Here is a 15,511-nt window from a genome sequence, read left to right on the forward strand (position 1 = left end):
CGTTCCTGTTCTCCTGCGGGACCGAGCACGAGAGCCTCTCGGCTACGGCGGGTGAACCACGGCCCTGAGCAAGCTGGAAAAAGGAGGGTGGCCTGGTGGCCGAGCGAACTCGCACACGCGGGACTTCATCAAGCCTTCAGGTCGCTGCACAAGAGACCGCTGCGCAGTCCCTTGGTCGTTCCTGTCCTGGCTGGAGGCTGGGGCTATTGCTGGAGCTGCCTCTGGGGCTGATCCAGCCAAAATCCTTTTTTGCGGCCTTGCAAATGACATCTGGTATTTGAACTCACAGGCTCTCGTGCAGGCGGGTGCTATTGCCCACTTGTGCCTGGTGCTTGGGAGGTGGGAGGAACGTTAGGGACACCAAGTCCAGGCATGTTCAGAAGGGGCAGTTTCTTTGGTAAGGTTCCCTCTGGGCTGGAAGATGATCTGGCTCTTCCTAGCTTGCACATTGACACCGTCACCAAAAATAAGGTCCTGCAGGTCGATCTTGGCATCTTAGTGAAAGGCAAACCAGGCAGTAGCTGTCCCTGCAGCTGCAGCCACTCCGCACGGTGATTTAGCCAGTCAAGACAGGTGGGAGAAGCTGGGAGCAGGGGCAGCTTTCCTGATGGTGCAAGAATTGATGCTTCCGTCTGCTTCCCTGGTGAGAGGAGCCCCGGCTCATCCAGAGCTGCCAACCACCGCCGGGAGGGAGACCTGCCCTGACTCTTGTCAGCCGTGCTGGGCAAGGAGAGGTGTCTTGTTAAATGTAGCGGGGAAGCAATTTTTGAGAGCGTTATCTAGGCAGCTAACTCTGCAGGAGGCTGATGCACAGCATGCCTGTTGCTTTTAATATTTATGGAGCCACGGTTAAAAGGATTCAGCTCGAAGATCAATGTCACTTGTGCTGTGTCGCTTCAGACCCCCCCCCCCCCCTTAGGGTTCCTTGTAGTGGAAGGGGGTGATGAGCAGGGCAGAGGGGGTTTGTTCTTGTGGCTTTCCCCTTTCTTTTCTGCCTGGATGAGGCCGGCAGCTGGCTGAGCCAGGCTGCAGGTGCAGTAAGCACCCGTGCTAGCCGTGCCCCAGCCCCTGCCACGTGGAAAGAACGAGGGCAAAAACGGGGCTCCCAGCTGTGCTGCCAGCAGCAGGGCTCTGCGTGACCACTCGTGTGTTTCCATTTCTTGCAGGATGGACACGTCCGAGGAAAATAGATCTGGTTTGAGATCTGACATTAGTAGAAAGAGTTAGGAAGCCACTGAAAGCAGCTTGTGGCGAAGAGCTGCAGCACGGGTGTGTGATAACTTGCACAGGAAGAGCATTAGTGCTCCTCTTCCTTAGTATAAAAAAATAATCTTTTCTGTAGCTGGATAGTTGAAGAATATTGAAGATAAAGCTTCTCTGTCGTAAATTAAAAATTTGTCCGTAAAGGAAGTATTTAAAAGTCTGAAAAGGAACAGCTGTAGGAGTAGATAAACGTTGAGATGCATTCATAATTCTCAGCCTCTGGAATAAAGTGCCCGTGTACGTAAATAAAAGTGAATGCTCCGCACGCCCTGCAGTCGTCTTCTGTGTGACTGCTCACCAGCAGCAGGGCATGGTTATATCCTATCCGCCTCCCCAGCCTTCTTGGTCGTGGCAGAGGAACAGGGCAGACGCTCTGCTCCCCGCTGCATGGGCAGTCTGCCGGCCCGTGGCTTTGCTCCTGGGCAAGGGTGCTGGGGGGTGAGACCCAGCTCGCCCCCGGAGCCGAGCGGGCGGCTGGGGTTTTCCTCCTGTGCTGTCTTCCTGATGGGCAGCGGGGCGGGAGGTGCCTTCTCCGTGCCCAGCTGGGCTGGGAGGGTGTCATAAGGCAGAGCCCTGGGGACGGGTGGCTGGTGGGGGCACGGTAGGGTTATAGGATGCAGGGCAGCAGGCGAAGGGGAGCAGGGAGGGCTTTTTGAAAGTTCACCCTGGGGTACCACATATGTGCTGTCGTATTCTTGAGGCCGCTGAACTTTGAATGATTGTCTACCTGCTTTCTAACCACAGCCTTCTTCAACATTTCTGTGGTTTGTGTGCCTCTTGCAACTAAAGTCAAGAGCTAGTTTGTTGGTCCAGGACTGCTGTTTCTGTGTTGCACACTTCGGGGGTTTGTGTTGAGCACCTCACCCTGGGCTAGAAGGGTGTGCTGGTAGCTGCACAGCACAGTCAACTGCAGCAGAAGCTTTCCCAAAAGTTCGGTTTTAAATCCTCAAAGGTGTGAGGGTGGCAGTGCCCTTGGAGACCTGCAGTGCTGGTGCTTGTTTGTGGCCCTTGATGCTGCTAGGCTCGGTAGAGGAAGGTTTCACTCCTCTCTGTTCCTTTGCAGAGCTCTGTTTGACTATGACCGGACCCGGGACAGTTGCTTGCCCAGCCAGGGGCTCAGCTTCTCCTACGGGGACATCCTGCACGTCATCAATGCCTCTGATGATGAGTGGTGGCAAGCCAGGCTCGTGACACCCCATGGCGAGAGCGAGCAGATCGGGGTCATCCCCAGCAAGAAGAGGTGAGTGCCCATCAGCAGGAGCTGTCACACACGGGGCCGAGGCCCCCCAGGCCTCGGGGCCTGCTCCGTGAGCCTTGCAGCCCTTGGGGCCCCACTCCCGGCCCTGCTGGCGGCAGCGCCCTGTGGTGCACCTTGCGGTCTCAGCACCAGGAGCCCATCTGCCCCTCCGTGTCTGCGTGGCGTTAAGGGCGCTGTGGGATTTGAGCAGAGCCCGACCCTGCTGCCTCTGCAGTGCCTCTGGTAGCCAGATACACCCACCCTGGTGCTCGAGTGCCAAGCCAGCCTTTGGCCTCCCTGGGAGGCCTCCTGGAGTCAAGGGAGAGTTCTTCAATACACGTGCCCCGTCTTCTCTGTCCTCCATCCTCCTCGCAGGAAAGCTGGTTTGTTCCCTCTGTAGGCCTTGGGTGTGGTTTTCAGCCTGCCCTGGTCCTGATCAGAATCTGGGCAGAGTCCACCTCCATCCCTCCAAGGTGAGGATCTCCCCTTTGTGTGAGGGCCCACCACCCACAGGTGCTTAGGGCAGCCTGACAGCCAAGGGGAAGCCTGCTGGGCCTGGTGGGGACAGCCCATATGCAGGACCAGCAGCATCTCCCTCTTTTAACTTCCAATCAGGGTGGAGAAGAAGGAGAGAGCGCGGTTGAAAACGGTGAAGTTCCACGCCAGGACCGGCATGATAGAGTCCAACCGGGTAAGTGCTGGGGCTGGGGCTCAGGAGGGCGCGCTGAGCCGGTAGCTAGCGGGGGAAGGATGAGTGCGAGCAGCCAGTGCAGTGTTCCCACCGGCAGCAGCTGGAGCAACCCAATGGAAAGAGCAGCGCAATTGGACTCAAATTCCTCAGGCACGCGTCCACCTGGCTCGGCCCAGCACGGGTCCCCTTGACAGCAGGGGGGTGAGCGGAGGAGCCTGGGCAGATGTGACAGCGCTGGTGAAGGACACCCGTTGTGGTAGCAGTGGTGAGGGAGCAGAGCACATCCCACTGTGGCCTGGGCAGAGCACTGGTGGCTGGGAGCTGACTGCAGGTAGCTGGTGCAGGAGAACATAGCTTCCCTCACACGGAGCGCTTGAGCGATCGGACGAGGCAGGGAGAACGGCCTTGCTCCTCCTGCAAAACTGCTCGTTGGCTCATCAGCTTCCCAACATCCCTAAAACACATTTTTCTCTGCACTTAATTTTTTTCCTGCATTACAGTTTTCATGTAATCTCCATGATTTCATTTAAGGGTAACCGCCCTGACACAGCTCCTCATTGTCTCTTCATTTTAATTTTCCTTGCATGCATTAAACACCATTGTTTTTTCTGTCCTCCCTTCCATCTCCATGTTCTTCACAGTCGATCAAAACGAAACGTAAAAAGAGTTTCCGCCTCTCTCGAAAGTTTCCATTTTACAAGAGCAAAGAGAACCTGGCCCAGGAGAGCAGCGGACAGGAACGTAAGTAGCAGCTGGCCAGAGAGGGCAAGCGTGCAATCCCCCCCGGCCCCTCTCCTGCCTCGGGGAGGAGAGATTTGGCAATTTTCTGTAGCCACTGAGCCTGGCACCTGCCTGCGTTGGCCAAACAGTGCTGTTCCTGCGAGGCAGGCAGAGGCCAGGTACGTGTCCTGCAGTACTGGCAGGTTTCCTCCCAGCCACAGTCAGGCACAGATTTGACCCAAGGAGCAGCTTCCCTCCCTCAGGAGGCGTGGGGACGAGGCACCTTCCCCCCTTGCTGAATGCTGGTGGGAGAAGTGTTGACACCTTGTCCGGCCTTCCCCTCGGTGGCTGTGTGGGGCTTGGATCAGGTTCTGTGCCCTTCAGTCATGCCGTCAGCTAGGGAACAGTCCGAGTTGGAAATAAAAGCAGCGGCTTCTGTAGCGCTTGGGGCAAATGCCACCCGGATGAGGGACCTCACCGCTGAATTTCTCGTCCCTTTGCACCCACTGAAGTCCCGGCCACAAGACCTGTGCACAGGCAGGCTGTCCCAGCTGCTGCAAGTCTAGCTGCCCCTGGCCGTGTCTCTGTGCGCGGTCTGGGTCTCTCTTTCTCTCTCTCATATTTGATGTCTTCATCCTTTCACAACTTTACACTTGCCTCAATCTCCGCTCTGCCTCCTCCTGCTCTCTCCCATGTGCTGTGGGCTCTGCTCCCTCCCTCTGCCTGCCAAGGGCTGCTCCCCTCCCAGAGCAAGGGGCCGGCTGAGCTGTGCAGAAGCTTGTCTCCTGTCCTGTTAGGGGCTGAGGGGCTGGCGATGCCCTGCCTGTGCTTCCTGCCTCCTGTAGAAGTGACTGTGGGCTATGCATTCCTGACAGCCTCAAAGCCCTTCCAGGGGGTGAAACCCCGTGGGCGTGAGGGACGCATGCCCTCGCTGGCAGAGGCGCTGCCCACACGCAGCGGCTGAGGCACGTCTTCGGTAGCTGGCTCCAAATTTTGGGGAATACCCAGCTCTCACCTGGGCCCCGGGGCTCCCAGCGAGGGCAGGCCGTGCTGCGGCAGCTGCTGCTGCTGCTTGCTCCCTGCAGGCCGGGCTGTGCACAGACACATCCCGGGTGTTGAGGAGGGTGGGAGAAGGGGGGTGTAAGCTGGGGACACCTCCAGGCTTGAGAGCTGCTCTTTCCTTTGGCAGAGCGTTCAGCTTGTTGCCCCAAAATCCTGACATCAGGAACGCTGGGGCCTGGAGCACGGGGAGAGCTGGCTGGTGCAGAGCAGCTGAGAGGCAGCTGCCAAGCACAGAGCTCCTCCTGCACCGAGCACACATCTGGGAAGGGCTCGTTCCCCACTCTCCAGTGCAAGGACAGAACAGCCTGCCCTTGCCGGGCACAGCTGCTCACCGAACCCAGCTCCTCCTCTTTCCAGATGCTAAATTGCATCCGCTCCTTCAGCAAGTGTCCACGGAGAGAGCTGCGGTCCTTGCAGCTTTGAGCAGAGGAGGTGGGCAAGGCAGAGCAGTGCCCGTGCCCAGGTGCCAGCGCAGTGAGTGCATCCCCTCCGGCTGCTCTCCTGGGCTGGATGCAGAGGCGGGTGGCTGGAGCCAGGCTGTTCCAGGGCACTGCCCGTGTCCCTCAGCCAGGCTGCCAGCGGGCGTCAGTGCCCTCAGCACCCAGCCTGATGGCAGTGGTGGCCTAAGTCTGTGTGTCCAGGAACCAGCAGAGCATGCGGCTGGGCTCACAGCAGACCCCTGCCTGTAGCGTGCTGGAAAATCTCTGTGATCAAACAGACCTGTCTGCAGCGGGCAGGCTCAGCCGTAGGAAGCTCTTTCCCTCCCGGCTCCCCTTGCTTTGTGGCGGGGTGCAGGCACGGAGGTGGCTGAGCAGCAGGGCCTGGGAAGGTGTGGGGAGGAGGTGGTGGCGAGCAGAGGTGCTGACAGACCGTGGCTTCCATGTCGCAGCCCCTCCCGGCTCAGGTCAGCGCGGTGCCTGCAGCTGAAGGTTGTTGAGGTGCTGCTCTCAGCCAGCCCTGCGGCGCAGGGACATATGGCACGGGCACGGGGCAGGCTCTGCCCTTCGCTAGCCCACGTCAGAGAAGCCTGCAGCCAGCTCCCTTGCCATGCTCTGCTGCACTGCCTGTCCCGGTGCGCTGCTTGCAGCGGGGGGGTCCTTTCCCCCTGGTTTTCACAGCCCGTGCAAGTGCTGGGGTATGGGCAGCTAACGCACAGGTGGGAAAAAATCTGTCCCCCTGCCGTGCCACTAGAGGTACAGCAGTGTGCTTTTCCCCTCTAGAGAGGCTATGGGGAGACAGATCTTCTGTACCTCATGGGAAAAAAAACAAGCGGGGCATCAGATAAATGCCTCGGAGCTGCTTGCCAGCAGCTCTGCCCTGGCCACGCTTCCCTCCTGAGCCCCGGTGCAGCAGAGCAAGGGGCCCTCGGTGGCCTCTGGGGCTGTGGGGGCAGCGTGGGTGCACCCGGCTGGGTGCGAGGTGTGCTGGGGGGGGGGGGGGGGGGTCGGCAGCACGGGGTGAGATGTCGGCACTCGGCTGCCCGTGTCATCTCCGAGAAACGTTTCTTAACCTCACTTGCAGTTGCAGCTCTGGGCCGTTCTGCACTCCTGTCACTAATGCTCATCTGGCTCTGTCTTCTTCTCCCCTCTCTCTGACCGCCCCTCTCCCGCGCTCTCCTCTCCCCCTCTCCCACTTCTCGCTGTCTGTGAAATCAGGACTTCCCTGGGTTAAGTGACGATTATTATGGAGCAAAGAACCTGAGTAAGTCGAATTTCAATGCGCATCCTTCACTTTCCGTTGCTGGCATGCCTGGTGGTGCCTGGGGGAGGCCGGGCTGCGGCCGGGGCGTTCGTGCTTCTCTGGGCGCAGGGCACGAGGAACCCCGCGGGCTTGCTGCCTCTCCCAGCGGAGGGTCCTGGGCTTTTGGAGGTGCTGCCTGCTGCACGGGAGAGGGGACGGGGAGTTTGCTTGGGGATTTCTGCCATGCCCTAAGCACATGTGAGGGGACTGCCCGCGGCACCCAGGTGGAGCTGTGCCTCCTCCCCTGCACCCAGCCGGGCTGGTTGCTGGCTCTGCTCCATTCTTGGAGCCCTGGAGCCGCTGGCTGCCGGTGGGGAGGTGGCTGTCCCCAAGCCAGCTTCCCTCAGGGGCAGGCGAAAGCATCTTGCCGCCTTCCTCTGGAGGTATATGGTTGCCTGTGTACTCAGAGCTCCACAACAACAGCTCCTCGGCTCTCCCTGCTGTGCCGGAGCTCCCGCTCACTGCGTTCCCAAAGCCCCTGTGGGGCTGGGGACAGGCAGCAGCAGGGCAGCCGCCAGCCTCTGCGGGGAGGTCACAGCACTGGGATCAACCTACGCAAGCAAAGCCCCGAACTCTGTCCCATCCTGTCACTGTCTTGTCTCTGTGAGTCCCAGCCCTGTCCCCGCAGGCAGGCTCCCCTGTCCCCCGCCCTCCGTGTGCATGCTGCACCCGCTCCCTCCCGCGCCTGGGCCAGCCCTGCCCCTCAGCCCCGCTCCCAGCTCCTTCTCCCATCCCTCCAGAGTAGCCAAGCGAAAGAGGTTCCCCCTGCACGTCCCCCGTTTCCCCCTGAGAGCGACAAAGGGCGAGAGATGCCCTCCTGCCTTGGCACCCCGCTCCCAGCCCACCCGCCCGGCGGGTGCCAGGACCTGTATTCTCCATGATGCCGGTGCCGCCTGGCCCCCTGCCCTCCGTCACTAGTGCCGGGTGACAGCTCTCGCGCCCTTGGCGAGCACTCGGTCTCAAGGGGGTCTCTCTGGTTGCTTTGCAGAGGGCGTGACATCAAACACCAGTGACAGCGAGAGCAGTTCCAGTAAGTGTGCGTCTCTCCCGCTGTCTCACCTCCGTGTGTGTGTGCGCTCTCGTCTCGTCTCGTCCCGGTGGTGTTTCTGTTCGGAGGCTGGTCCTTCCTGCTGGTGACACCAAGATGCTGTGGCCAGCTCCCTTCCCAGGGGTCAGGAGCAAGCCTGGCTGGTTCCCTGGGCTCCCCTGGCCGTGCAGACTCAGTGGTGGATTTCCCAGCCCACAGAGGACCTGTCTTCAGGGCATGCTGTGGGAAGCAATGGCCAGGTGCTGGGTCTGAAGCACGAGTGGCTCCTAGAGCCCGAGCCTGTGCAAGAGCATTCGGGTCCAGCTGCAGCCAATGCTCCCGTTAGCCCTAGCAGGTCCTCTGAATACCTGCAGCACACCCACTGGCCGTGCCCACCCAAGTCCAAGCGTGCAGTGGAGGGGAGGGAAAGAGGAGGCCAACCCCAGAACTGATAAGTGAATAATTAACGTGAATAAAGGGCTGGATGGGCGTGAGAGCCTGTCCCCAGGGTCTGAGGTGGCTGGGGTTGGAAAGCTGCTGGTGCTCACGTGCCTCTCCTTGGCTCTGTTTCAGAAGGACAAGAGGACACTATCCTGTCATACGAACCGGTGACACGGCAAGAAAGTAAGTGCTGGTGCTGAGCTGTCCTGCTTGGGCACGGGCGTCAAAGCCTGTGGTCACAGCTGCGCTGTGTGTGGGTAGCCAGGGCGATCTCCTTGCCTGCCCCAGTGGCAAGATAGAGTGAAAATAAGTGGAGTTTCTTGGCTGTTTGCTTCAGTGTGGGGCATTTGCATGCAGCAGGGGACCTGTGTGCACGCTGCCTTTTGGGGGTTTCCCTGTCGTTGTTCACAAACCCTTTTTTAGTCAACAAATAAGAGTTGCAACCTGGTCTGTAAAACAACAGCCAGGGGAGATCCAGAGCTAAAACTGAGCTAGGTTTTGGTCCCCAGCTGAGGATGGGATCGTCTCTTCTGCTCCAGTCCCCTCCTTCTTTCACAGCCCCAGCTGGCCCCTGCTGCAGGGCAGCTCTCAGTGTTGAACCCTGTTAAATGCTCGATGCCCACAGGCTGAACAAGGGGAGCAGAGGGGCAGGCGCTGAGCTCTGCTCTCTGGGGACAGCGACAGGACCCGAGGGAATGGCATGGAGCTGGGACAGGGGAGGGTCAGGCTGGGTGTTAGGGAAAGGCTCTTCATGGAGAGGGTGGTCAGGCACTGGGACGGGCTCCCCAGAGCAGTGGTCGCAGCCTTGGGCCTGCTGGAGTTCAAGAAGCGTTTGGACAACGCTCTCAGATGTAGGGTTTGGTTTTTGGATGGTCCTTTGTGGAGCCAGGAGTTGGACTCGACGATCCTGTGGGTCCCTTCCAACGCAGGACATTGGATGATTCTGTTCTAGTCCCTGCCTCAGCAGTCTGTCCTTGCCAGGAGCGGGACCAGACTCTTACAGCCCTCTAGCTCACATCTCCAGATGTCCTGGTTGTCTGCTTCATGCCCCAGGCAGTGGAGCAGCTTTGCTGATCTGCGACCCGTGAGACCCTCAGCACCTTCCCCAGCGTGCGGGCGGGCGCCTGCTCCCCCGGGGCAGCTCCTTCCCCTGGGTCAGCCTCATGCTGGCAGGGGGGTGGAGATGCAGGCATTCACAGCAGCATTTTGTCTGCCCACACGGATCATCTGGGTCAGAAGAGAAAGATTTTGAACGCATCCAGGAGGAGATAAACTTGCACAGGGCTTCCTGGAGCGCAGACTTGGTCTCACAATGTGGCTTTTGTTCGCAGTTCACTATGCGAGGCCAGTGATCATCCTGGGGCCGACGAAGGACCGAGTTAACGATGACCTCATCTCTGAATTCCCACACAAGTTTGGTTCCTGTGTGCCACGTAAGTCCCAGCAGGTGCTTGGGCCTTGCTGCAGGGAGGGGAGGGTGGTGGCTCGGTGGCCCGCGCGTCCAGGCGTGAGGAGGAGGAGGGCTGTGGGGACGCGCAGGTTTGGTGTGGGTCTCTCTGGGGACGCTTCTGAGACGCTCCTGCTCTCCTCCAGACACCACCAGGCCTCGGCGCGAGAATGAGGTGGATGGACAAGACTACCATTTCGTCGTATCCCGAGAACAAATGGAGAAGGATATTCAGGACAATAAGTTCATAGAGGCTGGGCAGTTCAATGACAATCTCTACGGGACCAGCATTCAGTCGGTGCGGGCGGTCGCGGAGAGGGTGAGTGTGAAGGGGTGAGCGTTCCTGGGGCCGGGGCTGTCACTGCGCCAGGCGGGGTCTGGCCCAACCCCAGACACGGCCAGCAGTGCTCTTCCTCTCCCCATGGTCCTAAGGAAGGGCTGTAACCCATCAAGTAAGTGTTGAATGAGCTTCTGCTCCCTCTGCAGCCCTGCCAAACCACGTAGCTGCTTTTCTCAACCGTGTTACCCCACCTTGGTGTCTTGTCTCCTTCAGTCAAACTCCACCCAAAAGCCCAGTTCAGGAGTTCACAGGGCAAAGGTGCCCGGCTGCTCTCTGAGGAGCCGAAATGTTTCCTGTGCAGGACTGCTGGGGTGTATTGATGACTCGTGAACAGCTTTTCAAGCGTTCAGAGACAGAATCAGTCCCCTCGCATTGCTGCTGTCCTGCCCTAAGCAGATAGGAATGTAAGGGCATTGGGAGTTGGCCTGTGTCTCGGGACCAGTGTTTCATCTCTGTGGCTCCTCTCTTTTGTAAGCATGTCTGTATGAGCAAGCTGTTTTCTGCACAGAGCAGACTGTGTGGGTAGGTCTGATCCTGATCGTCTCCTTTCCAGGGGAAACACTGCATCCTGGATGTATCTGGCAATGCTATCAAGAGGTTGCAACAAGCACAACTTTATCCCATTGCCATTTTTATCAAACCAAAATCCATCGAAGCTCTCATGTAAGTGTAATGACACCTCCTATTACCTCTCTGGGGTGAGCAGCCCTGGCAAGTCAGGGGTTTGTATTTCTGCTGCCTCTACTTTTTGGAAAGCAGCAGAGGTGGTTGCTGGTGCTGAACTTTTCCTTAAGAGGAGCTGGGCCCATTACTGTCTCTGCGGTGTTCTTCCACATCCACAGTGGGTCTAACGCCATGGTGCATCCAGTCTCCATGTATTGCTGTGGCTTAAAGCCCTTTGTTTGCACCAGAGGATTTTCTGGGGGCAGTGTAAAAATGCTTGCAAATATGTCTGATGTAACCTGCTCACCTGGGCCCTGAGACCAGCCAGGAGAGCTGCTGGTAGCCCAGAGTGATGGATCACAGCTGGAGGAGACGTTTCCTGTGCCCCTCAGGGGAACCTTCTGCTGCTCCTGCTTCTCGTGGCCCTGGGAAGGGTGTGAAATCTGTGCTTGCAAATCTTCCAAGCATCAACAGAGAATGTTATCTGTGAGGAAATTCTGTAGCTAGAGATGGACTTTAAGGTCAGAAGAGACTCTGCTGGTACCAAGGGGACGGGGAAAACCCCTGCTCACCACCAGCAGTAGAATTGTTAATTCTAGTGTTATATGAACATGAGGGAACCTAGGCAAGGAGGGTAGTGATGGGCTTTGGAAAAGCAAGGAGATTTTTTGCAGTGGTCTTGCAAATTTAGAGGATTGCCTGGACTTCCATGCATTTCTGTGTTATGGTGCAGCGGGAAGAACTTCACTGTTGGAAGTTGGGGTGAACTGCCAAGGCAATAAAGAGCGTGTGGGGAAGGTTCTTGCCTTTGTGAACTGGGTCTCATGCAGCTTCCATTTCTGATGTGCGGAGGCTTCCCAGGCACCCTGGGTCTGTGGGATATTTTTGCTTTTGTTCGTTGCTAAGAAAGAGAGCTAAGTTTCTATTTTTTGTGCACGACAGGGAGATGAACCGGAGACAGACATACGAACAGGCCAACAAGGTCTTTGACAAAGCCATGAAACTCGAGCAAGAATTTGGAGAGTATTTTACAGGTGAGTGTCCCGAGTAGGTTTGTGTCTGATTTAATATTTTCTAGCTGGCAGCTGAGACCTCTGCCAGCACTGTCTTACTGCAGGGTCATGAGAAAATGTCCAGCTTCATCAAAGCAAAAAGAGATGGCGCTCTGCCAGCATGGCTGTGCAAAGGGACTGTTCAGAGATCAGCGGATAAGAGTAAACCAGCTCTAGAGGAGAGGAGTTGTCAGGCAAGATTTTCTGAGTTTGTGAAAGCCTATCACCAACTTTAGTAATAGTAATTAAAAAAAAACCCACACAGCTAGGGGAAGCACAACGTAGATTCAAGGTGCTATAAGGCTGCAGGAAATAAAACTCCTTACACTGGGGAGAGGGGAGCATTTTCAAAAAGAGAATAGAGTCCTTTTAAAGAGGAAATATAAGAATTAGTGACCTAAATGGTGGAGACTGTCCAGAGTTATTACAAAACATCTTCCAAAAAGGACTGGAAGTTTGGCTGACTTCCTAAGTAGTCTTTTTTGAAAGTCAGGGGCTGTCTGGTAGTTTGTGCTTGCACGGATGAGCTGCTCATGACAAAGGCATCCTAGTGCATTAAGGAACTAATGTTTGTAGCATGTGGTTAATTCTGGAAAATCATGGGCAGGCAAAGAGGCAGAGGAACTGGTCTTCCTTCTTTTCTCCATTGTGGTAACTGTTTCCTCTAAAGTTGAGGAATGATAATCCTGTCAAATACTGCGTTACCCACCTAACAGTTACCATGAAAAATCACAGGCAGAACGCTTTCCAAAAATGGATCTCTGCTGAGCAAATGTATCAGTACAAACAGCATAAAAGCCTTCCCCAGAACCCCTTTCTTGGGGAGCACTTCCAGAGCTGCAGGCTGCTCTTCCAGGAACAACACAAAGGAAACGCACACCGTAGTTTTGCCAAACCCTCAGCACGCCGTCGTGCAGCCTCACGTGGACAGTAAGCTTGCAGTTGACCTGAGGAAGGAATGCTCTTGGCTGAAAACCAGCCCAGTTGAAAGAAGTCAGTAATGGGCAGTAAGTTGGATGCAGTAGGAAATTCTGTGCCAGGAACTTATAATTAGGGAACAGAGACACTGGAGGACAGCCCTGGCTTGGCTGCAGAGGTAGGCAGAGTTACCAGAAAGCGCTGGCCCCCCGTGCACATCTTCCTCTCCTGATGTAGGGAACATGGTGAAGTTCTTAGCGTTGCATCCGTGCTAAGCAGCAAGACGGCAGCTGGTCTTTGGGAAAGCATTACTGCTGGGAGCAACACACGTAAGCTGGCCTTTTCCAGCACGACAGTGCTGCAGTTCCCATCCCGAAGTAGAGGAAGTAACAAACACGAGGAGTCCTCAGCAGGAGACCGGACTGGATGGACAAATCCAGCACCTCAGGGTATGCGCTTGGTGCGCGCCGGATAATCCGAGCGAGGCTCCTCCCGCGCATCGCAGCGGCGCAGCAGAGAAGGGGAGCGTGCGGAGGCAATTACCGCGGCCCAGCCGATGTGCTGCTGCAAGTTCACACCCTGCCCTGCGCCGCGGCGCCTCAGCCAGCTGCCCAGAGCCTCAGCACGGCTGTGTGACACGGTTCGCAAAGCTGATTAGCAGCCCTTGTGGAGAGCCTGGCTGGCGCTTCACACGCGCAAGTAGCTGTGCCAGCGTGGGATCAGCGCGATCTCTCGCTAATCCCCTTGGACACGCTGGTTTAACCCTCTGTGTCACCGCGTGCCTGTTACAGCTCCTTTGACGCAGGCTGTGCCGGTTGTTGGCTGCGCTGTCCCGGCCCCTTGGCTGCAGAGTGAAGGCCTTTCCCGTAGCTCACGGCCGGGAAGGCGCAGCGCTGCCCCACACTCAAGGTCTTCCTTGTTCTCTCCTCTTTCAGCCATCGTACAAGGAGACTCTCTTGAAGAGATTTACAGCAAAATCAAACAGATCATTGAGGACCAGTCCGGGCACTACATCTGGGTCCCGTCCCCAGAGAAACTCTGAAGATGACCCCCACCTGCTTCCCTGTGAGCAGAAGACCTCTGAAATCCCACCCCACCCAAGCCCTCTGCCCCGAGGGGGAGGATATGAAAACTATTCCTGCCCCCTTTTTTAGATCGTCGCAAAATTGAGTTTTCTAGTCCTGTTTCTTTTGTTGGGATGAACTGATCTCATTCATCACGTGACTGTTCCTACCATTCCTGCATGGACCTTCCCACTGCTCCATTAGAGACAGATGAGAACCCATTCAAGAGTTGTTTTTTATTATTATTATTATTATTATTATTATTATTAACTAAACCAAGAATCAAGATGGGAGGAGGCGGCTAAGGACTAATGTAAGAAACAAGTGAAACAACGGACTCTGAGAACATGAGCTGGTATCAGAGCTCCAGGGGCATTTTTCCAAGTGTGACTGTCTAGCAGCTCTGAACAGTGCGACAGAAAGGCAGCAGAAGGCATTTTATTTATCTGTATATGTAATTTATATATAATATAGAGAAAGATATTATATATATATTATATATATGTGTGTGTGTGTGGACTAGGAAACCTGAGGGACCTCTTAAAAGGTACTGTATTACTGCAAGGATCTTTCAGTTTCTTTGTCCCAGCCGCTGGGCGTAGGGAGTCCACTTGGGCAGGAAGAGATGAAGCCGGTACCACACGCTTTGGGAGCGTCTCCCGTCTGCGCCAGTCTCCTGCCAGCCACCCCAGGCCTGTGAGCAGAGCAGAGACTGGGACGCTGCGTCTGCAGAAGGGACCAGAGGTCCGGAGTGACCCAGCAAGGAGCAGCGGCCACTGAGCTGGGTGAGGCTGGGAGGCATTGACTGAGCAGGAGGCTGCAGAGCAAGAGAATGGATGATGCTACATATTAAATTGCACATTGTTTTACACACCACCGTACGTGTTTGCATGAGAGGTTTCCTTTTGGTTCTATTTTTTTAAGCTGATGTTAAACCAAAACCATATTGTGTTGCTGTGTTGGCTTTTTTTTTTCATTATTCCATTTTTTTCTCTTGTTAATAATGAACTGAACGGGTATAAAATCCAGTTTTTTAACTTATTTTTTAAGCTGGCTCTATTGTAAATAGAATCTAGACCTGCAGTGTTCCGTTAGGAAATACTCTACCAGCCACATGAAACAAATGTACTTGCTGTCCTGTGTTGCTGTGGAAAACCTGGGAGAGCGGGCTGGCGCTGTACCTGCGGTCACAGGTGCAGTGATCCCTTCTGGCTTGTGGCAGCACGCTGGCATTAGCCACTGACAGGAAAAGCCCCCGGCTGCGCCTTGGATGGACGCTCACACTTTGCCAGATCAGTAACAGCTGAGCAGCAACAGAAAACCAACCTCCCTCCCTCCCTCCCTGCGTGCCAAATTCACTGCTCTGCTTCCTGTGCGTGCGGCGGTGGCCTTGCCGGAGGAAGGGCCATGCTCCCTGCGCTGCGAGCTGGGAGAGGCAGGGAAGGGAGCGCTCACCTCGCCTGGTTCTGCCCCTGACATCTCTGCACGAATCCTCTAACTGAAATTGGGCTCTACTCCCTCTCTCAAGTTCACCTTGGGAAACTGTTCCGGGTGCCCTGTGCCCACAGTTCTGTGGGGACGGGGTGATGCAGCTCTGCGCTGGTCTCGGTGCGCTGCGAGTTTTCATATGAGGCAGCTGCAAGCGCTGAGACAGCTGGCCCAAAATGCAGAAGTGTCCAACCTGGAGGAAACTTTGGCCTTTGCACTGGGGTGGGGCTGCACTGTGGGAAGCGAGCCCTGTGTCAAGCTGTGGGGAAACCCACACAGCCTCTGAGCTTGAGCTGCTTTTTCAGGTACTCATAGTAAAGGTAGAAGAGCCCTCTGTCCGAACAAAGGCAGTCACCGC

The 15,511-nt window shown here is 56.3% G+C and overlaps 1 protein-coding gene across 9 annotated transcripts in view; it reads left to right on the forward strand.

The window, feature by feature from the left end:
- DLG3 (discs large MAGUK scaffold protein 3) overlaps positions 1-14,609 on the forward strand; it is a 76,066-nt gene extending 61,457 nt beyond the window's left edge. For 4 of the 9 annotated variants that reach the window (XM_040572023.1, XM_040572025.1, XM_040572028.1 and 1 more), the window contains 12 exons: positions 2,327-2,503; positions 3,116-3,191; positions 3,289-3,392; positions 3,833-3,932; positions 6,629-6,674; positions 7,702-7,743; positions 8,314-8,364; positions 9,513-9,614; positions 9,775-9,947; positions 10,522-10,631; positions 11,574-11,665; positions 13,537-14,609. In XM_040572023.1, the coding sequence (XP_040427957.1) occupies positions 2,327-2,503; positions 3,116-3,191; positions 3,289-3,392; positions 3,833-3,932; positions 6,629-6,674; positions 7,702-7,743; positions 8,314-8,364; positions 9,513-9,614; positions 9,775-9,947; positions 10,522-10,631; positions 11,574-11,665; positions 13,537-13,643 (1,180 nt within the window). In that variant the 3' untranslated portion in view covers positions 13,644-14,609. The remainder of the gene's footprint in view (positions 1-2,326; positions 2,504-3,115; positions 3,192-3,288; positions 3,393-3,832; positions 3,933-6,628; positions 6,675-7,701; positions 7,744-8,313; positions 8,365-9,512; positions 9,615-9,774; positions 9,948-10,521; positions 10,632-11,573; positions 11,666-13,536) is intronic. The other 5 variants (XM_040572027.1, XM_040572029.1, XM_040572030.1 and 2 more) reach the window with 2 other exon arrangements.
- The last annotated feature ends 902 nt before the right edge of the window (positions 14,610-15,511 follow it).

The sequence above is a fragment of the Cygnus olor genome, chromosome 13 (assembly GCF_009769625.2).
Source record: "Cygnus olor isolate bCygOlo1 chromosome 13, bCygOlo1.pri.v2, whole genome shotgun sequence".
Taxonomy (NCBI): Eukaryota; Metazoa; Chordata; class Aves; order Anseriformes; family Anatidae; genus Cygnus; species Cygnus olor.